General features: G+C 43.1%; 1 protein-coding gene across 6 annotated transcripts in view; it reads right to left on the bottom strand.

The window, feature by feature from the left end:
• The window catches only part of MSANTD2 (Myb/SANT DNA binding domain containing 2), a 34,649-nt gene extending 10,794 nt beyond the window's left edge, over positions 1-23,855 (bottom strand). For 3 of the 6 annotated variants that reach the window (XR_008441700.1, XR_008441701.1, XM_054005364.1), the window contains exons 1-4: positions 23,335-23,855; positions 7,277-7,321; positions 6,442-6,700; positions 4,576-4,636 (exon numbers count right to left, since the gene is read on the bottom strand). Coding sequence is in view for 4 of the 6 variants with exons in the window: in XM_054005364.1 (XP_053861339.1) it covers positions 4,576-4,636; positions 6,442-6,700; positions 7,277-7,321; positions 23,335-23,841 (872 nt within the window). In the remaining 2 variants the exon portion in view is untranslated. The remainder of the gene's footprint in view (positions 1-4,575; positions 4,637-6,441; positions 6,701-7,276; positions 7,322-23,334) is intronic. The other 3 variants (XM_054005365.1, XM_054005366.1, XM_054005367.1) reach the window with 3 other exon arrangements.
• Positions 23,856-26,297: the final 2,442 nt, after the last annotated feature.

Here is a 26,297-nt window from a genome sequence, read left to right as displayed (position 1 = left end):
AGGCAGCAGGTTTAAAACGAATAAAAGGAAGTATTTTTTCAAACACACAGTCAACCTGTGGAACTCTTTGCCAGAGGATGTTGTCAAGGCTGACTATAACAGTTCAAAAAAGAACTAGAGAAGTTCCTGGAGGACAGGTCCATCAATGGCTATTAGCCAGGATGGGCAGGGATGGTGTCCCTAGCCTCTGTTTGCCAGAAGCTGGGCATGGGCGACAGGGGATGGATCATTTGATCCTGTTCTGTTCATTCCTTCTGGGGCACCTGGTATTGGCACTGTTGGAAGACAGGACACTGGGCTAGATGGACCATTGGCTAGTATGGCCGTTCTTATGTTCTTAAGTCAAGAGAGGCAGCAGACACAGTGTGATGAGTCGTGCATTTAAACAACTGGCTTAGTGAAGAGAGAATATGTCAAACCTATGCACCAGGTCCCTCTACTGGAACAGTGCCAGAAGTGGAGCTGTTCCGTTAATTCACAGAACAGGGTGGAAGCGATGTACCTTGCTTCTGCAGGCGGTTGATGGGAATGGTGTTTTCATGTATGTACGTGTGCAGCCACAAAGGCTTAGTCAGAACCACCAGTGCCCAGAAAGTGCCATACTAATTCCAATGCATGTGTCCTATGGTTCAGTGACAAGTCTCCTAGAAAGTTACCCCTCGCTAGCTGCATTGATTTCCTCCACTTCAAAGGTCCATGGTCAGGGAAAAACCCCACCACATGTGTTACGGTGTGGTCCTTTCATTGGAGAACTGCAAAAGGGGCCTTAAGACACCACACAAGGTATACCCTGTGGAATTTCCCCCCAAGCTTCCCTAAAGGAGAAGTGCATAGGTATGGCACAGCCCTCTAGATCTGCAGAGCCAAGAATCAGCTCCTCCATGCTACTCTTACAGCTGCTTTTGGTCATGGAAGTTTGCTACTGCTGGATGCCTACCCTGTCCCACCTGTCTCTGATAAAAGCAGTCATAGAATTAACATCTACCTAAAATTCAAGCTCAACTTCCGGGGTCTGCAGGGGAACATTCCCCAGTCCCACTTCCCTAAAATCAGGGCTATCCCAGAGGAGTAGAGTAGACACAGGTCTTCTCTGAACTAGGGGGGGGAAAGAGCATACCACACTGGCTTTGCTCCCTTCCTTACCTGGTACTTTAAGCTGACCTATGGAATGGAAGAGAGGCTAGGGCCAAAAATTAGGAGCCTAAACATATACTTAGGAACTAAGTAAGTGGCCCAAGGACCCTATTTCACCCATTTTTTAAAAAAAGGTTTGACCTATGCCCTGATTCCATCCGAAGAAGTGGGTTGTAGCCCACGAAAGCTTATGCTCTAATAAATTTGTTAGTCTCTAAGGTGCCACAAGTACTCCTGTTCTTTTTGAGGATACAGACTAACACGGCTGCTACTCTGAAACCTGATTCAGCAAAGTCCTCAAGTCTGTGCCTACCTTTAACATGGGATTACGTCCAATGATTTCAATGGAATTACTCCTGCTTAACTTAAGTATGTGCCTAAGTACCTTGCGCACTCAGGGCCCCAGTGCTCTATCAATCATATCGTTTAAGAACACTGGCTATTCCTAATACAGGATTAAAAATAAAATTCTCTCGTTTTCTATTTATGTAGTTTGTTTTGTGCAATCTCATTTTGGACCATGCAAATAAAACTAATTAATTCATCTCATTTGTGTTTCTAGTCAGTTTCACAAATTCTCATGCATTAGCACAGCGTTGTACCCTTTAATATTATACAAGTTTTAGGTAAGTGTCAGTCATTTCTACATTTTAGGCCAAATTTGTCCAGATTCTGCTCTAACCATTCCAACGGGAAAGCTTATCTTGTCGTCTTATTTCCAAGAAGAAAGCGGAGACACTGTTTGGTACATAGCAAACAACAACAACAAAAAGGGTACTGTGTGTGATCATGACAAAGCCATGCGACAGCTACAGTGGAAACTGCAGACATGCAATTTAACTTGGTTAGCTAGTAGCTTTACAAGTAGTCAAGTGATCACACAGTTCAAACATATTTCATATAAACTAATGCAGAACTGCTAATGCTGTAAAATTAGAACATAAGAATGGTCATATTGGGTCCATCTAGCCCAATATCCTTTCTTCTGACAATGGCCAATGCCAGGTGGTTCAGAGGAAATGAACAGAACAGGCAATCAAGTGGATCTATCCCCTATTGTCCACTCCCAGCATCTGGCAGTCAGAGGCTTGGGGCACCCAGAGCATAGGGTTGAATTCCAGACCCTCTTGGCTAATAGCCATTGATGGACCTAACCTCCATCAACTTATCCAATTCTTTTTTGAACACCAGTGTAATTTGGCCATCACAACAAGGCAACAAATTCCACATGTTGGTTTTGCATTGTGTGAAGTACAGTACTACTTTGTTTTAAATCTGCTGCCTATTAATTTCATTGGATACTCTGGTTCTTGTGTTCTGTGAAGGGATAAACAACACTCTCTCTTAGTCACTTTCTCCACACCATTCATGATTTTATAGACCTTTAATCATATTCCCTTTAGTCGTCTCTTTTTCAAGCTGAACAGTCCCAGTCTTCTTAATCTCTCCTCATATGGAAGTTATTCTATTCCCTTATAGTTTTTGTTGCCCTTCTCTGTACCTTTTCCAATTCTAATATAGCACTAATTAGCCCTCAGGAGACAAGGAATGCGGAAGTTAAGGCTAAATGGACAGTGTATGTTCTGCCCTATTGTGGATGTGAGCATTATGCTACAGCCTCTAGTTCAAACCCCGTTTTTCTACAACTCATTTATGATCTCTAGCAATGCAATTACAGCCTACGTCATATTCATATGTACAAAGGACAGAGTGAAGGATGTTCATTCTGATTTTGATTGCTTAATGCAATGCTATCAAAATTCCAGCGAAGGTTGCAAATCCTGTTAACTCTCTATTTAATTAAACCTGTTTTAAGTAAAGAATTAAAGCATAATTAAAAGGCTCCTTGGCCAGAGGGAAAAAACCCTCTCCCACATCTCAGGAAAAGTCTAGCTATGGAAGTTGCTTTACAGCTCTCTCCGTTGTGGAGCTCCAGTGCAGGTCTACTTCCTATGCACTTTGCCAAGTGTCCAGGGGTTCAGAGAAAGCTCCTCTGCTTTTTATAAAAAGGTATCTTAAGATATGAAGGATTTAAAACCACTGTGTAATTTAGCCATGCAGCTGTGAACAAATCAATCTTCCCAGCCTCGGATGAACAGTGCCAAGTATACTGCAAACACTCAGAACATGTCCTTCCAAGTCTGAGCATAGTAAAATGGAAGTCCATTTTCTAAGGAATGCCCCCTTCCCCTCCAGACACTTTGCGGGACTATTTAAATATAAATTTTGACCTCCAGCTGTAGAGTGGCTCAAAGGAGAGGCCACAAATGTTTACAAGGGGGAAAAAGAAAATTCCTAATTCATGCTCAATCTGCTAAAATGATTTTGATCAGATTTGAAGTTCACTTTGAGGCATAGACCAAGCCTGGAAAATCCCAGCCTGAAAGCTTGAAAAATTAGAGACTGAAAACAGGGTATTAGAATGGAAATCAGTGTGCTTACTTTAATAGGAGGGGCATTGACCTCTACAGTTAAGCGTATAGAAGACATATGTAAGGCAGTTATCACTTAGCCACTGCGCCATTACATAAAAATGCTGCCCCAAATTAAGATTAAACTACTATTCCACACTGGCCCATTCTCCAGCAAAGAATATCCACACATAACATGTTTCTTCCCCCCCCCCCCCCCCCCCAAAATAGGTGGTCGTGGTCATGGAGAAAGAGATTCATGTGCTTCCCACAAGAGCAAAGACACATTAAACTTCCCACCATTTGCCAGGTTAAACCAATGCAGCAAAAGATTACAATCTAGCTTCGCAAAGTTGCAGAAAAAATGACCATCTAGGCACAGAGTAAACTTGCCCATCCTTCATCATGCTAAATGTTTTACTCAAAGCAAGTAAAGCTCCAGGCCAACAGAAATGTGCATTGCTCAACTAGCAAAACCCCTCTCCTCCTTTCTTGATTGTTCCCTTTCTTTCAAGGTATTTTCTGCATTCTCCAGTGTTATGCTGGTATTAGATAGAGGTCTGTGTTCTAATTTTAAGCTTCTATAGTTATACTCATTAATGGGAATACCCTTACACTTTAATGAACATCTACATTTAAAATGCTCTTTTCCTGCATGCGCAAAGAGACAAAACTTTCGGTAGATGGAAACCAGATTACAAATAGATCTAAGAGTGAGGATTTTTGCCAGAGCACCCCAAGACCTGCCCACCCACATCTCCAAAGGTTAGGATGTGTATTTTACACAGTTTAATTTTTGCACTCATGTAAAGAGAGTTCTGCTTCATTTGCTGTATAACAGAGCCAAAAGAGACTTGAGTTGTGAAGCTTTCCACATGTTTTGAGGTAACTGGAATGATGCAAAAAGCAGATTCTTCAATAGTCTTGCACAATGTATTTATAATTATAGTCAGAAGTTTCTAACATCCTCCTCCCGCACAGCACCCCTAGGGAAATGCATTCAATAGTAAAACATTCATAAGTTACTTACTGTGCTTCTTCTGAAGATTCCTGCTTTATCTTTAATGTTCTCTTTGTGGCAGGCATTTCATCTGAAAAGCAAAAGTTCCAACAGACAGTTATATATTTAAAACTCTCCCAAAGCTTTTTACTTTGAAAGGTAATAAGTTGTTCACTTAGTGCTTTCCAGTAAAATTCTGATGTCACACTCTGAGGACATTGCTTCAGCTCTTAAAACCAGCTACTATGTAAGCTATATCACCATCCCTGAATTTTTAGCTACAGGATCAAAATCTGGCTTCACATGTGCAAGATCTTTCAAGGACAAGAGTAATTCCTGCCATTAAGTCACAAGTTGATTTCATTGTAAACTACATTCTGAGAAAGGCCATTCTGCTTTCAATAGCATATTTGAAGAGCAAGCACCAGAACAAACGTATCTGTATTCCATTTAGACTGTGTGCGTGCTAAGTACCTTTCTCATAACCATTCACTGAACACACAGAATATTGTCAGCCCCAACTGCATGTAAATGTTGCTGTAATTCTTTTGAAGGATAATGGTGACAAACCATCAGAGCAAAGCCTGAATCACGAGAACCCCTATATGGAATTACAGTCATTTATGTACATTTTTAAATACATGGCTTAAAGAAACTCCTTCCGGTCTCTTGTATCTCAAATAGCCCCCCTCTTAGCCTTATTCTCCCCAACTCCCCCATACGTTCTGATCCTCTTTAAATTAAAACCAACATTCCTAGTTCTCATACTTCAGTTAGTTTGAGGAGGTATTGCTATTGTCATTTGAAAATGCAATTTAATCCATCTCTTAGTCAAAGTCAGAATTTACCAGTCCCCAGAATATAACTGCAGAGGAAGGTATATTTGTGTGCCTCCCCTCCACCCCCCAATTTAACCTACAAATACGATCAAAAAAGCGAGAACAGTGCCTTTATCCATCTTCCCTTGTAAATGCTGCCTCGCTCTTACAATCCCATTGGAATCATTGTTTAAATTAACTTCGATAAGCTTCCATAGACTCGGTAAATATATACACCTTTTCCCTTCCTATTTATTGTAGGCAAGAATGTACCTCTATTCTATACAAAACACTTACTCGGAAGTCAAATGTAAGCATATTTTCAGGAAAGTGGATCTTTCTGTAATATCTATCTGTCAGGGTTGGGCAACAGCATTTGGAAGACTAGGGAGATTTTTTTTTTTTTTTTTGGAAAAAAGGCAAAAATTTGGCAATTTTACTTGCACAACATAAAAGTAGTTGTGGCATGTGGCTTGCTAGCTTTTTACGTCTAACGAAAAATGAGTTTATACTGAGATCTACCTGCAAGATTTTTTGTTGTTGTGTGACCGTGAGCATCAGCAGTACAGATCAATTAACATCAAGTTCAGCAATTCATATTTCCTTCCCTCTCACCCCCCATTCAAGTTCCTTTTAAGCAAAACTCAAATTTTAAACAATGGGCCACTCTAGCATCTTGTCAGGAACAAAAGAGCTACATTACCCATTTTAAAATAAGACAATGCAAACAAGTTAAAGTCTACTTATTTCAAATATTCTACTTGTTAGAATTCACTAACAATAAAAACTAGCAGTTAATCAGTTCAGTCCACAATTTAGTTACACAGAGAAGGTGTTTGACAGCTTTAGGGAGCCCTGCAAATTAGGCACTTTAGATTTATACAATTGTACAAATTATAGAAATTAGTTCTGATTTATGACAAGTCTTAAACCTGTAAGTATAAGAAATACACAGAAGTAGGTATAGCAGCATTATGACATAGGATGGATTAGGATTATGGAGTAGGATTAGCACTCGAGTAACTACAAGCACATGCAAAACCAAAACATACAGACGGATCAATAATCAATTTCTTACCCAACTCCGGGTCTCCGCCCTGGTAGCAGTGAAGATCCTGACTGTGGTTCCCCCAATCCTCCTGTGAATATTCCTCCATAGTGCTGCCATCCGATTCCAGCTCCTGGTACAAGCCGCTACTATTAATGAGTACAGGCTGGCAGGGCTGCGAGTCCCATCCTCCCTGACCAAACACCTGTTCCAATTGTTCAAATGTGTAACTGCTTTTCCTTTTCCCAACACCATGTTCTTTCACTCGACTGTAACACCTGCGAAGGGTCTAAGACACAAAACCTTTTGTTACTCAATTGGTGCTAGCTTTCCAGAATGGCACGCACTCACGTGCAGATAGAATAAGAATGCTAGACAATCTGTTTATTTTTACTTCTATTGCTCAATCTTTGTCACATGTGGTCAAGTACTATAATCCAATCACCAAACTGCCAAATTAACCTTTGTAAGACAGGAAGCATCACAACTTTGATGTTCCTGACACACGATGCTTTAGCTTGAATATCAATTACAAAGAACAAAGTTGTATAGCATCTACAGGTTCACCAGTTTCAAAGTTGGGGATTTTGAGGGCAGGGGAGAATACACAAGTGTGCTACGTATTACAGGAAAATAAACACAAATCCCATCCAATATACCAGCCAGCCCGTAGAATGCACACCTTCTACAGGAAGGAGAGAGTACAGCTGTTGTTGTGCCCACAGTTTGGAGAAGGTGGGGGAGGGGGAGATAGAAAGAAGAGTCCCCAAAAGCAAAGACAGTCCAACCTTCCTTATTCTAGTAAGAAGATACAAGGTAAACAATGTTTGCCTAAACTATTTAGCTAGTAAAATGTATTACTTACATATTTTGCATTCCTTACTAACTCACTCTGTCTCTTGGGAAGCTGCTGAAATTTAAAAGAGGTCAAATCAATAATGCTCCAAATTCCCAGACTCAAACATCAAATAACAATACTGCTAGATGTGGCCATCTTAATCCATTACAACAGAGTCCAGTTCAGATTTTGAAGCCTCCAATAAAGACAGATTGCCAAGCTTAGACCAGGTTTTTTGCACCTATTTGATTTCTTATTCTAGTGGCTGAGTTGGTAGCAAGTACTATGCATTATTAGAAGATACAGCATGAAATCTAACTCTTCTGCATCTGCTTCCAATTTTCCAAGTCAAGGAGGAGCTGTTTAGAAAGTCTTTGAATTAAAAACATTAAGGGACATGAATAAAATGTGGTTCTACTTTGAAAAGTGACTAAATTGCTTTGTAGGATTCCACATCTACTGCGTTTCAAGGACTTCCTATCAGATGTACTCAATTTACAAAACATTTTTCTCGTAACTGCCATCACTTCAAACTGAACCTTGAATAAGAAAATCAAGCTGTGTTCTCTCACAAAAACAAGCATTAGGGCTTGAAAGATGCACTTCTGGGCCGAGGACAGGCTCTACATGTCACCTTCTACAGAGCCATCACGTTTCTAGCACTTTTGGTTGCAAAAACAACCTTCCAAGCCAAGAATGTAAACCGATGTCTCTTCCGGATTCTCAAGACAGCTCCAGTGTGGCTCATAGAGACAGACAACTCTGATCAGTTCCAGAGCTGATATTCAGAAATCTGGAGGGCAGAAGTGCAGCTATCAAGAACTCATGCTAGTTGCATGCTGCTGCTTGTGAAAGCTATATCCAGCAAACAGCAGGCACAAAGTTATTCAATGCTGAAGAGTCAAAAAATGGAAACTGGGACAGTGCAGAGTAGCAGAGATCTCATCCCACCCAAGATGCAACAGCCAGGAGACCAGAGAGGAAGAGAAACTCCTTTTCTTCCATAACTGGAAAGAGGTGCTTTAAAGTGTCAGAGCTACATGCCCCCCCCGTTCCCAAGCAAGGTTGTAGGACAATATTCTAGTTGAAATAGGAGCAAAGGTGGCAGGGGCATTGGGCCTCTCAATGGGATATTGATTGCAGGGCTACTGTCCCCCACCCACCTGTGTCTTTAGTATCTACCGCTGGTTAGTAGGCAGAGTCCTCCATTTAGTAGGTGTTGGGTAAAGTTTTCAAGTGTTGATAATCACTTTCCACCTGTTCAACAACTGTGTGTTCAATGGGGCCGGATGAGTAATTGTGGGTAGAACTAGACCCTGCATTTGATGCTTAATCTGTTGATGATCCATGAGAGAACTGCATCCCTCTTTGGGAGAGGGCACTGCAAGGCTAAAGAAGTAAACACTAAACAGGTCAGTGGTTAGACCAAGCAGGTAATACCCAGATACACAGAGAATACATGCGAGTAGGCAGTACCAGTTTTAAAGTCACTTTGCAGAGCAGAACTACACTTTCAGATGGATACTTTGTCTCACTCTAGACTGATGCTACATTTTTCACCTCATTTATGAGGGTGTCACAGGGTAACATGTAAACTACTATATCATTTGTGACCTGAAGAAGAGCTCTGTGTAAGATCAAAAGCCTGTCTTTCACCAACAGAAGTTGGTCCAATAAAAGAGGTCACCTCCCCCACCTCGTCTCTAAGATCCGACAACTGACACAGCTACACCACCACTGCGTATCATTCCTAGAATTTTTTAGAAATCAGTGTACTCAAATTTCAAAACAGTTTTCATGACAATTTTATATTCTTACATACCTTGCAATATTTCCTTATCCAACTGAGCAACAATGGTACTGCTGTCTGAATTTGGAGGCCCAAGAGATTCTAACTAATTTATTAATAGCCAAGCTAAATAAACACACTGTTGTCTTCAGCAAAGTTAACTGAGAAGCTTCAATATCCTCTGATTAGGTCCTTTGGGAGCCCTCAACATCTGCAAACACTGGCTTCAACGTTTAAAACTCAATTTCAAAAAGAGTTCTCCCTTGGACGGATGTTACCAAATTATCCATTTAAGACTTCAGCAGAGGCAATCTTATTAGCAGCCATTTATTTCATTCGGCCCTCAACACTAACGTTATTTTGCGAAGACCATGGCAAAAGTTCACCAAGCACCTACTCAGCAGAGACCAATGCAAAAGATGAGAGGCAGTGCCCTGGTCAGAACACATCTCCAGATACTTTGGTAGGATGGAAAGCATATGCTGAGATTACTGCCAAAAGGACCCAGGACCTTGCTTGGATGATTCCATCTTTCATATTCACCTCTGGTCAGTAGACATCTGATAAATTCAAAGCTTTCTACAACCCCATTAGCTTCTGAAAGAAGAGCTCCTCCTGCCAACCTACAGCTAAAAACTGTTGGTGGGACCTCTATTTTCCTTCCCTGGAGAGTGGGGACTGCCACTATTTTCTCCTCCCCACAGACATTTTCCATTTTCTCCATCATGGATATCTCCTCTATGCTTCTACAGCACATGGCTTTAACAGCACTGAACTAAAACTGGCGTATTCTGGTCTGTTTCACTGCTGCCCCACATGGTTCTGCATGACCACCTTGCAGCTAACAAGAGTTATTCATTTCACTCTGCAGCTGTTTGCAGGCTCAAGAATGCAGCACGGCATCAAGACATTCTGCAGATTTTCTGCATAATTATTATAACTAGGAGCGGGGGGGGGGGGGGCTGTTTTTGAAAAATGAAGCCTTAATTCTCCCTACACCTATAAGAATTCCCATGTTATCACTGGAGAGAGGCTTTTTCAAGCCTTGTAGTCCCTCTCTCCCTCCCAGAATGCAGCTGGACTCCTGCTCAAGGGCATTAACACCACATCTCCATATAGTGCCCTACCAGCACCTTTATATCATCATAAGTCTTTTCAGAAGAAAAAAATCATGTTTATTTTTAATATAACTATTCAATGTGTGATGCTAACCATCAGATGCCTTCTCAAATTTTATTACTAAACAAATACTGGGTGCTCTACGCTCAGAAAATAAAGACCATCTCTGCTCAACATTTATAACTTAAAAAGCCATACGTAGAAAACGTGACACTAGGAAACCCAGAGAAGCTTGCACTACATGCTCAGCCCCTGGAAACAGGCCAGCCCTCACTGCTACTGTAGCACATAGGTACCTCCAGTAGTTTGCCCACTAATCCTGGAACCAAGCCCTACTCAGCAGCTCCAGTTTTCCAGGCTGTCAATATGGGCACTGATGACCTTACCCCCACCAATCAGTTTCCCACTGCAGCTATGTTTTCTGAAGCTGTATACCTGACTCACCTGGTCTAGTTATGAACCACCAGCATAGCTAAGCAAAAGTTCCATGGGAAAGACTGAAAGGGCAATGGGCTGAGGAGCTGCCACACGCCTACGAGATTTTTATCTGTTAACACTTTGTACAAGTCAGTGATCCTCAGCATCTTGTTTATTTCTCCAACAAGAAGCAACCTTCTCCAATTAAGGGGAAAAATTTAAAGAGAAGGTCTTTTGTCATGCTTACTAAACGTCTATGTATGACCAGGTAATGGTCTTACAAATCTCTGCTGTAAGATACTCCGGGGGGGAGGGATAGCTCAGTGGTTTGAGCATTGGCCTGCTAATCCCAGGGTTGTGAGTTCAATCCTTGAGGGGGCCACTTGGGGATCTGGGGCAAAATCAGTACCTGGTCCTGCTAGTGAAGGTGGGGGCTGGACTCAATGACCTTTCAAGGTCCCTTCCAGTTCTAGGAGATGGGATATCTCCATTAATTAATTACAAAATAAAAAAAAAATAATTTAAAAAAATCTTGATCAAAAATAGATTTATGGCCCTTTGTTTTCAGTTTATTGATTTTTACTGAAAATGTCCCAGATTTTACCAAAGCTATTACTCAGTTTTTACTGATTTTCACCCATACTTTGGAAGAGCCAGAACTCTCTGAACCCAACTTCCCACTTTGGAAGGAGAGATAGCAGCTCATTAACTGGTCTCTCTCCTTCTGGAGCCAGTCCAGGCTTTGGGGGAGCCAATTCAGAAGTACCAGAATGACTTGAGCACTGGTGTATGTACTGTTTTCAATCCAATGCCCAGCACATACGCGTTACCACTGTTGGAGATAAGTATCCATGCTATCAGCATTCAGAGCAAATGAATGTTAGTGAACTACTTTTCATGCTAAAATGGGTTCAAAATGAAAAGCTATCCAATTACATTTCAGAACATGAAAGATTTTTTTTTAAACTTCAAAACAAAAAAGATACAAGAGAAGAATATTTACCTAGAAAACTCCCTTTAATTTTGTAATAAGATACAACAATTACCAGGAAGTTAAAAAAAAAAAAAAAACCTGAAAACAAAAGGGCCGTAGATATGTTCTAGCCCAAGCAGAAATTACAGGCTTGATGCAAGAATTTCTGGGTGAAGTTCTCTGGTTTGCGTTAAGCAGGTGGTCAGACTAGAGGATAATGGTCCCTTTAGGCCTTAAAAAAATCTACATACTGGATGAAAAATATGGGTGATCTGAATTTTTTGTTCTGCTCAGGCGGCTTCCAATAGCTCTCCTTGTGCAAGCAGGTTTTTATTTATTTATTTATTTAAAAGACAGTTTGTCTGAAAGAATGAAATTATTTTCTGAGACCAGTAAAACTCTACTTCTGGGATAAAGTTTGGAATGGTGGGTACCATCCAATGAATGGTACATTAAACATCTTTATATTACTGAAGTTCCCATCCCAGAAGTCCTCTTGCCACGGTAGCAGATACAAGGAAAGCAACACAGAGGGGAGTTTAACATTTCTTTACTAGAAATGCTTTCAGGAACTGGTGCCCTGAAGAACTTTTTAATGAGAAGATGATTCAAGAGACTGGAATTAGTGTCAGAGTCCAACATGCTTACTCAAAATTGTCACTAGAGCCTATAGGGAGCAAATACCAAAATCCAGTTGAAAACCATTCTGGCAGAACAAGAAGTTGTAACACTGATTCTTCAAATTGTTCATCTAGATCTACATTCTTGATGGAAGTGTGTGCTCAGCTCAGAAGCTTCAAGCAAGCATGTCTGTTGGGGCCACTTGCCTCCTCCCCATTGCTCTGGAGTCATAAGGCACAAAAGGGGCAGAGGCCAAAACCACCATCAGTTCCATCTATTAATTCAGGAATCCTTGCTGACCCTTTGAGAGCTAGCCATATGACTTCTCTCTCAGCAAATAAATAAGCACTCATCAGCCTTCTGCAGGCAAGCAAGGATTAGTTAAGAAGACCAAGTCCAAGTTATAATGCTGAGTGAAGGACCAGAGTTCTAAAGAGCAGCCTTGCATAGTTCAACGAGAGAGATTTTGAAAAAACAAGTAACAGAGGCTGCCTTACACCTATTTGAATGTGATCCAACTCTCAGAGGTGGCTGAACATGTGCCAAGTCAGAATAGTCAAGCATAGACTGTCCAAATAAGTCAATCCTGCTCAACCCACAGGGTGATTATCTCTTATCCCTATAAGCCAAAGTGACCAGGGATATTTGGATTGTTTTGGTCTCATTTAAATAGCTAAGAGTCTTCTGTCCACACTATGGACCCTGATGTGAAAAACACTTCCCTCAATGCCACTAAGGCTTGGAGAACAAAACCAGCAGGTTGATGTCCAGCAGCAGAGATCACTTGAGACAGGAATTTCGGGATGAGGAAACAGGACCACCCTATCCAATGTAACAGCGTAAGGGATGTCAGCTATCTACTGCAATAGCAGAGAGGAATGTTGTCTTTAAAGAGATAGTAGAGATAAGAGGAAAACAACCTCATGAGCTTCATTTGCCTCTGTCCTGCGATATGAACCTTATGCGGTCCATGGGAACACAGCTCAAACCCATCAGAAATTGTCATCTGTAGGGTAAGTTAAGACCGACAATCCTCACACATGAAGATAGACAGCTGAGTCAGCTCTGACTTATTTTGGACCACCTCAGATCCACCACTTCTTGATTTGCTCTTTGGACTTATTTAGCCACCAACTAGCCCTCAGACATGCTGAACTTTGCTTCCATCCTCAGTTAATTTAACTAAAGCAATAGTTCGTTAGTGATTCTCCTCTGCAATGGCTGAAGCACATGCTTTAGACCCCAGGAGATCCAACTGGATTGATTTTTTCATTAGTGGCAGCAGCAGTAGCCAGAGATGCTGAGAAGTAAAACCATTCCTATGGACTTGATATTATTAGTCCAGACACTGTCAGCTAAGGAGCAATGAGAAGTCCACAGTAATGCCTGAAGAAAATTAGAATGACAGGCAGTTTTTAAGTGTCTACTTATTAATCTGTGGTGTCTGAGATGACAGCTCCAGGGAAGCCAAATTGGAAGCAGCAGAACAGCAGCTAGACCTCATCTCCTGAGGATGGAGATCTACAGAGACCTCTGTCTAGTCCATTTCCACAAGAGTTGAGGACCCAGGGCTCCATAAGGACAAGGCAGTTCAGAAAATCTCCACAAGTACACAAGGCTTGGGGGGAGGGGGAGGGAGAGGAGGGACAAAGATGGGGCAGATGCATATTCAGGGAAGAGACTCTTGTTTGTTATCAAGCCCAGTGGAGCAAGCAGAATAAGTCCCAACTTAGTCAAGGCACCAAAGAAGTCTGGCGTAGACTGCCAGTGCCACCCCTCATGGCAACACAACCACCATCAGGATTCCTAGGTGCTAAGGCTCTGGTGGCAAAGCCTGAAGTGGAGTAATGGAAAGGATTCCGGCTACAGTTAAAGACAAACAAACAAAGTCTTACTGGTACTGATGGAGGCATTAATGAGTACAAATGCTTCTAACTTGGTATAAGGAACCCATCTAGGCACCAATATCATGGCAACAAGCACTAGACAGGTCTAGAGCTGACCATGTGACTGTAAAAGGAAGGGAAAAAAACGAGACTCCACATCAATGAATTACTTGAACTTCAACACAGTTACCATTAAAAGCATTCCTTCCTTGTGTCAAGATCTCAAGATACAGCTCCTTGAGCAAAAACAAGCCATGGTGCATTAGCTCATGCATTTGGGGCGAGATGGAGTAGACAATTACTCTCTTCACCAGTGAAAAGCAACAAGAGTGTCCTGTGGCACCTTATAGACTAACTGAAGTATCTCTTCACCAGGTCTTTGCTATCGTGCTCTCACCTGCTGACCAAGATATTGTTTTACAGACTACTAAATAACAGTCCTTAAAAGCACTAATGGTGATCTTTAATGAATAAGGGCATCCCAGAGTAGATTTGCTTGCCTTCAAGGAAAACACCCTCTCTACTGTTCAAAGGCCATCGAGGATTACTTTTCGGATGCATTCCTCATCCTAGACTTTATTAAGGCCTCCTTTATACCTTGCTATCAAATTCCTTCTGTCTGGTCATCCAGGCAGATTTCAAGGGCAGCTCCCAGTACAGAAGTGACAGAAAGCACTGCTGATAGGTGAAGCCTCTTGGCTAGCAGCAGAATATGTGGCAGTAAGGGCCAGCATCATCTAAGAATTGATAAGTGGTGGATCAAATAGAACCATGAGAGCACAAGCCACTTTGGCAAAAAGCTGAAATCCTCTGCAGATGTTGCTTCCATCCATTCGTCTAAGTGCTTCTTTCTAACAAGACATCAGTTGTTTCTGACCTGGGTTGAATCACAGCTGGTTCATCATCCAGATCACAGTCCACAAAGCACTGGAGAGCAGTGAGACTGCTGAGAGCAGGAATGATGGAGAGGTGACAGTATTCAATATTAATGTATTGGTGCCACTGCATCCTGTTGTGTCTCACTTGTAGCTTCACAGTAAGCCAAAGAGAGTAGATGTGATGGAACCATGGATTTCATGGTTCTTGGAAGTACAGTAGACCAGCATTAACCTCTGAAAGAAGGCCTTACTCCAGCATAAGGCTCTTTCATCCACCCTTAGAAGAACTTAGATTTTAGTCAACACCATCAAGCGCTGCTGGCATACTAGGATGAGCACTGACACTTTGACCTTAGGCATCACTAAAGAGATGTTAGCCTCCATTGAGAACACACACATCTGAAACCAGATTATTTGAGATCATGGAAATGTGTGGAATTCCATCAATGAAAGAAATTATCCCAATGCCACCTTCTCAATCTTGCCCAAAACCAAAAAGTTAGACAGGAAAAGGTAACTGACAAGACCAGAGTCAGCCATCCTTGCTCAAGAAACTAATGTAGATGTACATTTAGCTGTATAAACAAAAACCGACAATTCCAGTGTATCACAGCTAACTTTGCTCTGAATTTGTGGGTTTCATTAGTTTCAGGTACACCCAGTAAATTCTGAAGCACTTAATAGAATATAGAAGACAGTACAGAAACAGTCAATCTTCCAGCAGCAACTACTGCATCTTGGCCATTCAGATTCTTACCTACCAACTAAAAGTAATTTGGATCATCCTTGTCAAGGACAGGAGGCCCAAATAATAGTCTGCCTTAATCAGTTAAGGACACAATTAAAAAAAATGAACTAAGTGCCACTAGACTGACATTTACAGGATTATTAATGTGACTTTTGCCAGCTGGGATAGACAATACAATCCACTTGGAAATGACTAGTGCAGATTGTATATTACAATACTCTTGTAGTCAGCTTATAGGAGAAGGATACCTCCATTGTATATTTAGGAAACAGACACGGCTCAGTCACCTTAGGGAAGTTTATACTTTTTCAGAACTCTTAATATTAAGGTCTGCAAACAGGATCTACTCATAGTTTGATCCTCTAGAAGAAGACACACGGACATACAACAACTATCAGAAATAGCCCACTGCAATCCCCAGGCCCTGCTCTTACAACATAGTTCAAAAAGATGTCCATAAGGAAGTTCCAAAACTCATCCTTATTATTGCGGTATTTGTCTATTGTAATTTCCCCCCACCTTACAGGTATCACCAGGAAGCTATTCTCATGTATGCAGAGATACAGGAGGTCCTCCCACCAAGGAAGTTTCGAAATTGGTGATTATTTGGAGGAGAGCTACAAGCCCTGGAACATATGCCTCACACAGAGACTTAAGGCATTTAAATCTATTCAGCATACTGAAGAAAAGGTTAAGAGGTAAGATGGTCTATAAGTATCAGCTCAGGGAGGATACAACAGGGGGCTCTAATCTATCAGACAAAAGGGGTAAGAGCCAGTGACTGGAAGTTGAAGCTAGAAAAACTTCAAACAGAAAACAAGTTTCCAATTTTGAAAAGTGAGTAACTCACCACTGGAACAGCTCAATATTAGATGTGCTAGATCATGATTTAAAATCTTTAATTTAAAATGGGATGCCCAAGAGATGTGTTCTAGAGTTAATGTTTGTCACTTTAAGTTAATATTCAAAGACAGATTGTTGTTTCCCTCTTACTTGTGTCTCTCTGTCATCTAACAGAAGACTTTCCAATTAGAATCTTCTGGGTGTTTTTTTCCTTTCTGTGATTTATACCACATGTCTGGAGAGGACCAGTAAATGTATCAATCATATGAAAACGGTTTAAAAGGTGCTCTTACAATTAAAAAATAAAATGTCTGCTGAGAATATCCGAAGTCCAGCAGAAATCTACTGAACAGTTTGGGGTGTGGGGAACGATTGCTATACACAAGTATTCAGCTACTAAGATCATGGGAATCATGAGGACAGATCAATGGAGGTAGTTGCTCTGTAATACAACTCAAGATTTTGGACAAGTGATGATAGGTTGTAAGTTCTTTCCCTTCAGATCAGCATGATACAGAGAGATCAACACTAGGTTGGCCACGCAGGGCTCAGTCACAACAGCGGATATAGAGTCAATATTTTAAAAGAGATTCCCACTCTAGCTGAAGCCAAACAGATATTACCTCACCCACCTTGTGTCTTTAATATCCCAGGAACAAAATGGCAACACTGAATACAACAATGGAAGATAACTAGTCCAACTATTTATTAAAAATAAGAGTCAAGGTCAAACAAATGACTAGCATCAATACAATGTTAAGTTGCAACTCTGAAGGGTATTGTCCACCTGGAAAGGCATATTAATCTGGAAGATGGTGATAGCTGTCGCTATAGTAGGTATAGATAAATTGAAACAGGTTAACATGAAAATTCTGCCTGAGAGTCAAACTTATAAACATGGTGTTGTCAAATGCACAAGGTAAACTATTTTTCCTTTGCTGAAGAAGAATGTAAATGTTATTGGAGAAGAAATTGTTTAAGAGGATTTTAAAATGTATAAGGTTACTGCAAAAATGATATAGGTATACTATTTCCTTCTAGAAAAATCTAAAAGCCGAACCTTTGAACATTTCTGCTGTTTTGGCCAGAGGAGATTGACTGATCAAAGACTTTACGCACTGTGCCCACTGTCACAGGGCATCTACATGTATTGTTTTCAGTGATACATTTAAATGTTAGGATTGGGATGAGACCACATAACCCAAGTATTGTAACTCAATTATAACTAATCCTGAGGAACACCACTTTCACTAACACATCAGCTTTTGATCTTCATATTATTGTACATACATCAGTCTGACAATGCAAAGTACTATATAAAAGCTCAGTTTTTATGTAGTTAATCTCTATGCTTTGCGATTCAGGTTAAGAACTAAGCTCTTGTTCACTCTCTAAAGCAGAGAGAGTTTTAGGTGAATGGAAGATACAGTTTTAAAAAATAAATTTGCACTTCATGCAGGATGTGGGATGTTTTGTGATACTGTCTCCAAAATATAGTTTTTTTTGAAATTCTGAATCAAAATCAAACAGACTCTCTCTTCACATTACTGCACAGGGGTAGCTACACCAATGCCATGTAAACCACTTTGATTGGTTTCTCTACTGAATAATGTTTGCTCACATACAAGTGAAGAGTAACAATAGTACAGGGCAACAACCATGCGTATTTTAGCAAATACACCTCTACCCCGATATAACGCTGTCCTCGGGAGCCAAAAAATCTTACCACATTATAGGTGAAACTGCGCTATATAGAACTTGCTTTGATCCGCTGGAGCGTGCAGCCCCGCCCCTCCGGAGTGCTGCTTTACCGCATTATATCCAAATTCATGTTATATCGGGTCGCGTTATATCAGGGTAGAGGTGTAATTCTTCTGTTAACAAGAACTATGAGACCACAGGCAATTTGAAGACCCATTGAATAATCAGTAGAAAGTATCAATGACCAAGAAACTATAAAATTAAGGATATAATTTAAAATTTGTAGAATAGGGAAAATACATGCTCAACAAAAGATCTTTTGAGATACCGCTGATGTGGAAACTAAGATCTAAATTTTCTGTGCTTCATGGTTAACAAGCCGGTTGGTCCAGAGAACTTCCTAGATCAACAGGGTCATATTCAACGTGTCTCAATTTGAAGATATAAGATAGCAATAATTGTTAGAACTGTTGCATATGAATCCCTAAATTTAGCCACTCTAAAGATTCTGGTTCAAATTTAAAAGCAGGCTCATTTCTAGATTGCAGGCCAGCTGTGCATATGTGGAGAAAAGCATATGCAGATGTTAAAAGACAGGCGATTTGAACTGGGATCATGCTTTGCATTTTACCCTAATTCAAACATGATGCATGTATTTGAGACAACTGAAAAATGGAAAACACTTCTGAAGAGTGGGCTAAATGAGTTGGTGGGGGGAGGTGAATCAAGATTCTATAGATTCTATGGAATTTAAGTGTTTGAGGAAAACCAAAATAGTTATTGTTTAAAAACACTAAACATAAATCATGACTTAAGAAAAGTGGCATCCCAAATACTTTCTGTTTATACACTATAGTTGCAATTTCATTAATTTTAGTTTCTTTGTTTAATGCATGTCAAGGGATACTAGTCAAAATTGATTTTTATAATCTATGTGGAGGTTCAGCTATAACTTAATTAAATAAAGCGATTTAGGCTGACATTTCCAAAGGAGCCAGGCGTCCACATCTCACTGAAATTCCACGGGAGTTGGTATTTTAAAGCCAGAAGGCACGATTGTGATAATCAGGGATTCTAGAAATCCGACTGCCATGGGGAACCCCCCCCCCAGAATGTGTGTTTTTACAGAGAATCTTTAGTTTTTACATTTTGTGAAAAAAATAAAAACATACAGTAGAGCCCTGTTTATCTGAGCCTCTCCGTATTAACTGAACTGGGGCCAACAGCCCGGGCCCCATCACCTGGGGCTTACGCTCTCTGAGTTATCTGAATTTTTGATTGTCCAATCTGGGCCTGGTCCCAATTAGATCAGATAAATGGGTTTCTACCGTCTCAATAAAACATTGTGTTCAACGAATGCCAATATATAGCGTGGCTAGGAAAATGAAAGTTCAGGGTTTCATTTTAATAGTGGAAAAATGCAGATTATGTTTTTTCAGAGAATTTTGTGTTTGTTTTTTTTAAATCATGGAAAACTAGAATCCTCCGTGATCATCTAGCCTGGTGTAGTGCATAAACCGTCCAGAGAATTTCACGCCGTAATTTCTGCATCAAGACCAACTCTTGGCTCCATTGGAAAAAAAACAAAAACAAAAAAAACCACGTCAGCCTTGGCTGATGCTGGATAATTAGTGAGAAAAGTCTGGTTTTGAGCACTCCAGCACTATCCTGAATGGTCCTCTGAGCATGTTTTCCATACGATGCTCTTCAATACAGTCATCTGGGAGGATGAGAGTATCGTAACAGCAGGGTTCCAGGATATGCAAAAGATCAGGTAACGGCATGATCTCACTATTGTGGGGTGTACTGTAACACATTAAGCTCCATTATGGAATGTGTTCAAGATGTAAAAAGAATGCACCAAAAAAAGTCATCTTCACAAGTAAGCAGCAGCAGCTGAGTCACAATATTGGACAGCACTAACATTTAACTGCTGTTCTTCACCTGTCCATTTTGGCAGGAAGCCTGATGTTTAGCCTCTCATAGAATTTACTCATTCATAGAGAGTGTATCAATGGGAACCATTCACACACACAAAGTAAATCAAATGGTTTTAACAGATACTAAGGGTATGTCTTCACTACCAAGGCTGTGTAGTCGTGGCACCAGCGGTTTCCCAGCACTGTAAATCCCCTCTCCCCCCTGAGGGGGGTAGCTCCCAGTGCTGGTGCACGGTCTACACTGCCACTTTACAGCGCTGAAACTTGCATTGCTCTGGGGTGTTTTTTCATACCCGACTGAGAAAGTTTCAGTGCTGTAAAGTGGCAGTGTAGACAAGGCCTACGTGATACTTTCTAATGCTTAGAATAGCCTACACAGTTCATAATAAGTGTATCAGATTGTTCCAGAAGGGTCTATAGACAAGTATCTGACAAAACTGCTAAGTGATGCTCCTAGAGATATCACTACATGACAAGTTTAAGTTTGATAACAGAAAACCTTCAGTTTTTCCTCAACTGCTTATCATTGTGATACACAAGCATGAAATAATGTAGCTAATTCATTGACTTTGCCAACCTTGATCCTTTCAGGCTGGCACAGTTCTGTTCAAAACTTTCAGTCTAATGGGAAGGGGTGGGGGAGAACCTTCCTAGAAATAAGCTTAGAACAGTCTACGTGAATGGACGTAACAGAGTCATTAAAATATTCACTCTGGTATACAGACACTTTTTTTTTGGCAATCATCTTGTGACCTGTTCAAACCAACAGGCTCACCCAAACCCAAGTGCTCCAAATGCCACTAATTGTGAAAGCCTTTCACCATAGAACCTACTATGTAATGCTCTTGGGAAACATTACATTTACACACTCGGGAGTAACAAGTACAGCTGAATTAATCCAACCGTCTTCTGCAGTCACTGCATAAGGTTCCCTCCACCATCCAGTAGCAATCAAGGCCTGGTCTACATTGAAAAGTTACATTGACAGAGCTACGTCTTGTAGGGATCTGAAAAATCCACACCTCACAGATGTATTTAAGCCAATCTAACGTCTGTGTAGACAGTGCTAGGTCGACGGAAGAATTCTTGCTTTGACCTAGCTACTGCCTCTCAAGTAGATGGATTATACCTACAGCGATGGGAGAACCTCTCCCATCACTATAGAAAGTGTCTACACTTAACACTACAGCAGAGCCACTTTGTAGCGTTTTACGTATAGACACAGCAGAAGACTCATGAAAGAAAACTGGACAAACAATGCAGCCCTAGTGTGGAGTAGTTTTAAGTAATTTTTCACCATGCACTAGACCCTGTAGTAAAACTAGACATACACATGTTTCATGCAAGTCCAGCTGATTTACACAGCAAATCCTTGGAAGATGCCCAAGAACATGGGACTCAAAGAAGTTTTACAGTGCATCAAATGACCAAGTAGAAGCATAAAACCAGCACCTGCTTCAAGAATAAGTAATTTGTGCATTTCAAGTGTAAATGCGAATGATCAAGCTCAGCAACAGTGCAGACCCGTGGCCTGCAATAGATGGTACGTCAGGAAGCTGGAGAGAGACACACAACTGCTTGGTAGGTAGACGAGTAACCAAGTCTGCATGTAGAGTAGGACAGCACACACAGTACTTTCCTCTCCGAAGATGAAATTCCTATTAATGTATGGAAACTTAAGGTGAGTGAACCTTCAGCTGAGATGCACAAAAAACCCACCCAAAACCCGCAGTAGTGTGGTATACTCAAACATTCCCGCTTAATCTACAATTAAAGCAGGCTATAAAAATACTGCAGCTGTTTAAGAAATTATATCCAGGGTCGCACCTCACCAGGTTCAAAGCTCAATATCCCCACAGAGGGGTGTTCTAACCCATCTGGCTTCTGGTGTGCCCTGCAAAAGGCAACTTTTCAGAGACAAGTCAGTCTTCAGAGTCCAGGATTGTGGGTAAAACAGGAATCCCTCTGCTTAGAGAAAGTGCCAAAGTATTCAGCACAGACGAGCATTACAACATATCTTAACAGGTTAGAAAATTAACATTTCAAACAATGATTGTACCCTCTCTGTCTTTTAAAAATAAAAACAAACACAAAAATAATGTGGAATGGTTAACCTTAAAAGGGTTAAAACCTCTGATAAGGAAGACTAAATTTAACCAAAAGGTGAATCTGGATTTGGTGAAAAGCACACTACCTTCTCAGCATCACATTCTATATAAGCAAAGAAAACCTATTTGTCTAATTCTGATGAGCACATCTGCTATACTTAAAGCACCTCACTTGAGCAGGTTTTCACTACTTAGCAAGACAAAGTGAAAGATGTTCTTTCTTACTGCTCCAGAAGGCACATTCTAACCTGGAACAAAGAAGGAGCAAGCTAATTCAGCTAATAAGAACCACACTAACTGTTCGCTCCTAATGTAGACTAAAAATCGGACTGAAGTTTGTGCCCCTTCACACTGCCTGGTTTCAACTGACACTAGAAGTAGAAACACAGCTATTTTCACCATGTTTATCACCTGACTAAAAGTCTTGCAAGAAGACTAGTCTGCATGAGATTTCCCATCCAATGAGAACAGGATGGTTATCTGAAGTTCAGGATGCTCTGAAGGAAGACACCCAACCTCTAGAGTCTTACTCATCACTACACGTACATGCCCATTCCCCTATCCATCCCAGAGTGCCAGACAAGGCGAGAAAAGCCTTGGAGAGGGAACACTGCCTCCACGCCAAGCAAAAATAAATAAATAAATCGATCATATGCGCAAATGACCATAAAACAGATACAAATCTGGTATCAGCGCAAGGCCGATTCGCAGCCCAGCATCAGGGCCCCCCCGGTGTAACATCACTGACCCCAGGGCAGGGCGGATTTGCCGGGATGTCCAAGCCACCCAATTCGACCCAACGGACGAAGCAGTTTTCGGGACGGCACCGTCTGACCGACCCTCCTCTGAGCCCCATAACAGAGCCGCCGGCGCTGTCCCCGGGAGCTGTCCACGGGGTCAGGCCGGGTCGCATCCCGGACAGCGCTCAGCTGCGAAAGAGGACGAGGGTCTCTCTGCCCCACCCAGCGCAGCCCCCTGCCCCGGCCGGCGGGCAGAGGCCTCTCTGCCCAGACCCTCCCTCCCGCCCGCCCGCAGGACGCCCCCTCCCCGCCCGGCGGGTACCTTGATGCGCTCGCGGCACTGGGACGGGGTCCGCTCGTAGCCCAGCTCGGCCAGGGCCCGGGAGACGCGCTCGTACATGGCGGGCCCGGGGGCCTTGCTGCCGAAGACGGTGCCGGCGCCCTCCAGCTGCTGGTACCGCGCCTCCACCAGCCGCTCGTTGCCCCACACCGCGATCAGCGCGTTGGTCTCGGCCGGCGTCCACGACATGCCCCGGCAAGCGGCTGCGGCCGCGGCCGCCGCGGCGCCTCCGGGGGAGAAGGAGACGGAGGGCGATGCGCCGCCGCGGCCCCCCGCGCCGCCGCCCCCCGCCCCGGCCCCCGCGGCGGCGGCAGAGCCCGGCCCGCCCGGCCCCAGCGGGGAGGCGCCGCTGGGCGTGGAGGGGTCGGAGAGGCTGGGGTTGCCGTCGCTGAGCGCCCCCGGCGAGCCCGGCGACAGGACCTCCATCTTGGGGATCTTCAGCGGCGACTCGGCGGCCGGGAGCTGCGAGGAGCCACAGGGCGCCGCCATATTGGAGCTGCGGAGCCGAGCGGGCGGATATGACGCGCGCCTGGGGGAGGGGCTTCCGGCCGAGGGGAGGAAGGCGGCAGAAGGGGGAGCGCGCGCGCGCGGGAAGCACGTGCCGTGGGATGGGGAGGGGGTGCACGCGCGCTCGGAGGGCGCTCGAGGACAGGTGGGGGCGTGGCCTGGGCAGGGGCGGGGCTGTCTGCCCGCGGGGCTTGAGGTGGGCGTGCTCGCGGGCCACGTGGCTGGCCAGGGGGCGCGGCCAGGAGCCCGCGTGGAGGGGCTGGCTGAAGGGGGGTGCCTCAGGGCTGCGGAGGTGCCTGTTCTTTGGCCTTGGCTGCGCTTGCTCATGCGCCAGTGTAAAACGGAACCTGAAACCGGTGTCACCCTTCCAAATGGGACACCCCAAAACCGAGTGACCCCCTCAGTGCAAACCCCTTAACAGTGCATGGCTGGTCTCACTGCCACCCATTTAGGTACAGTGGTGCAAGGTACACAGCCAGCCCCTTCGGGCCAGGAGATTCTCCTCCTAGCCGCTAAACCCATTTCTGCATCCTGATAGGGTGGCCAACTTTCTGTTTGCAGAATACCAAACACCCCTGCTTTGTCTGGCCCCGCCCCTTCTCTGAGGCCCCGCCTCTGCTCATTCCATTCCCCTTGCTGGGGGTGGGAGTACAGGCTCTGGGTGTCTGGGGGTGTGGGCTCTGGAGTGGGGCCCAGGATAAGGAGTTTGGGGTGCAGGAAGTGGCTCCAGACTGGGGATGAGAGGTTCAGAGTGCAGGAGATGACTCAGGGCTGGGGCAGGGGGTTGAGGTGTGGGCATGGGTGGAGAGTGTGGGCTCCGGGAGGGAGTTTGAGTGTGGGAAGAGGCTCAGGGCAGGGGGTTCAGGTTGCGGGATCTGGGAGTCTTGGCAACTCCCCCTGTCTGCAGGTACCTCCCCTGTAGCTCCCATTGGCTGCGATTCCTGGGCAATGGGAGCTGTAGTGTCAGAACTTGGGGAGGGGGCAGTGCATGGTGCTCCCGTTGCCACCCCTGTTCTTAGGAGCCAGAGGGACATGCCAGACGCTTCCAGGAGCCACGCAGAGCCGGGTAGGGAGCCTGCCTGCCCCTCTGTAGGCAGCCAACCGAACTTTCAACGGCCCGGTCAGCAGTGCTGACCGGAGCCGCCAGGGTCCCTTTTCGACCAGGTGTTCTGGTCAAAAACCAGACGACTGGCAATCCTACACCCTGACCTCCGGATAGGGGCCTTCTCCAGCTGCTAGCTAATGTCCTGCAATTCAAGAGGTAATAGTCTATGCTGCACCGCTGACAGTTCAGGATTGAAGTCTTATTGATAATGTGGGGAAGTTGTTGCAGTTGCCCATCATAGAATTTGTTTCTAACCTTTTTTTTTCAGGGTGGGGGGACCTTCCATTGAAACACTAACAAAATTATTTAAGGTGAAGCACTCAAAAGTTAGGTAATACCAGAGTTTAGGTTGCCTGAGTAATGCCAGACCTGTTCCCTATGCATTGTGATACAATCATTAATTACATGAGCAGATCCCCAGCTGTATTCAGGGTGGACACGTAAGGGGTAGAACTAACATTGTACTGGCAACTGTAAATCTGGCATTTCCTAACTTTCAAGGGCTTGATTTGTAGCCTAATACCATTATTTTAATGTCAGTTTTTTCATGCATGGAGTGAAGGGCTTTGCAGATGGGTATATTGTTGCAAAGGTTAGGTGATTTTTTTTTTCTTGCCATGCTCATAGAATATCAGGGTTGGAAGAGACCTCAGGAGGTCATCTAGTCCAACCCCCTGCTCAAGGTAGGATCAATCCCCAGACAGATTTTTGCCCCAGATCCCTAAATGGCCCCCTTAAGGATTGAACTTGCAATTCTGGGTTTAGCAGGCTAATGCTCAAACCACTGAGCTATCTCTCCCCCCTGACTATGAGCATCTGCCTTTGTAAAAACAACAACAGCAATTTTTCATCTATCTTTTATTTCTCCCTGAAGTTTGCCTTTGGCCTCAGTAGCTCATGTAGCATTGTTTTCTGCGTAGGGAGGAGACATCACAAACTCTATGGATGTTAATCAGGGCAGTAATGTGAATTCCTCATAATCTGGGCATTTCCTCCCTCTTCACACACGCTATGCTAGAAAGCAGCAATCTAGCAATGTGTAAGAATATGACAGAGAGAGGTAAAGTGGAATATTATTTGTATCTGCTTGGCATACAAATAGTGGTGACATCACTAAATCTCTTTCACTTTCTTTTTTGGGCAGGGAAGGGGCTGTCAGAGCCTCTATTTTAAATTTAAAAACTCATGAAAATAGAGGTTTTGACAAAAGTAAAGCAAACAGAAATGGATCTTCATGGACCAGGCAGAGACTCATAAGATTGTTCATCTCTCACCCTGCCCCAAACTCAAAAAGGGCACCTTTAAAGAGCAAGTGGAGTTGGCCAAGCAAAAT

The sequence above is a fragment of the Malaclemys terrapin genome, chromosome 15 (genome assembly GCF_027887155.1).
Source record: "Malaclemys terrapin pileata isolate rMalTer1 chromosome 15, rMalTer1.hap1, whole genome shotgun sequence".
In the NCBI taxonomy this organism is placed as follows: Eukaryota; Metazoa; Chordata; order Testudines; family Emydidae; genus Malaclemys; species Malaclemys terrapin.
This window is presented reverse-complemented; position numbering and strand designations above follow the sequence as displayed.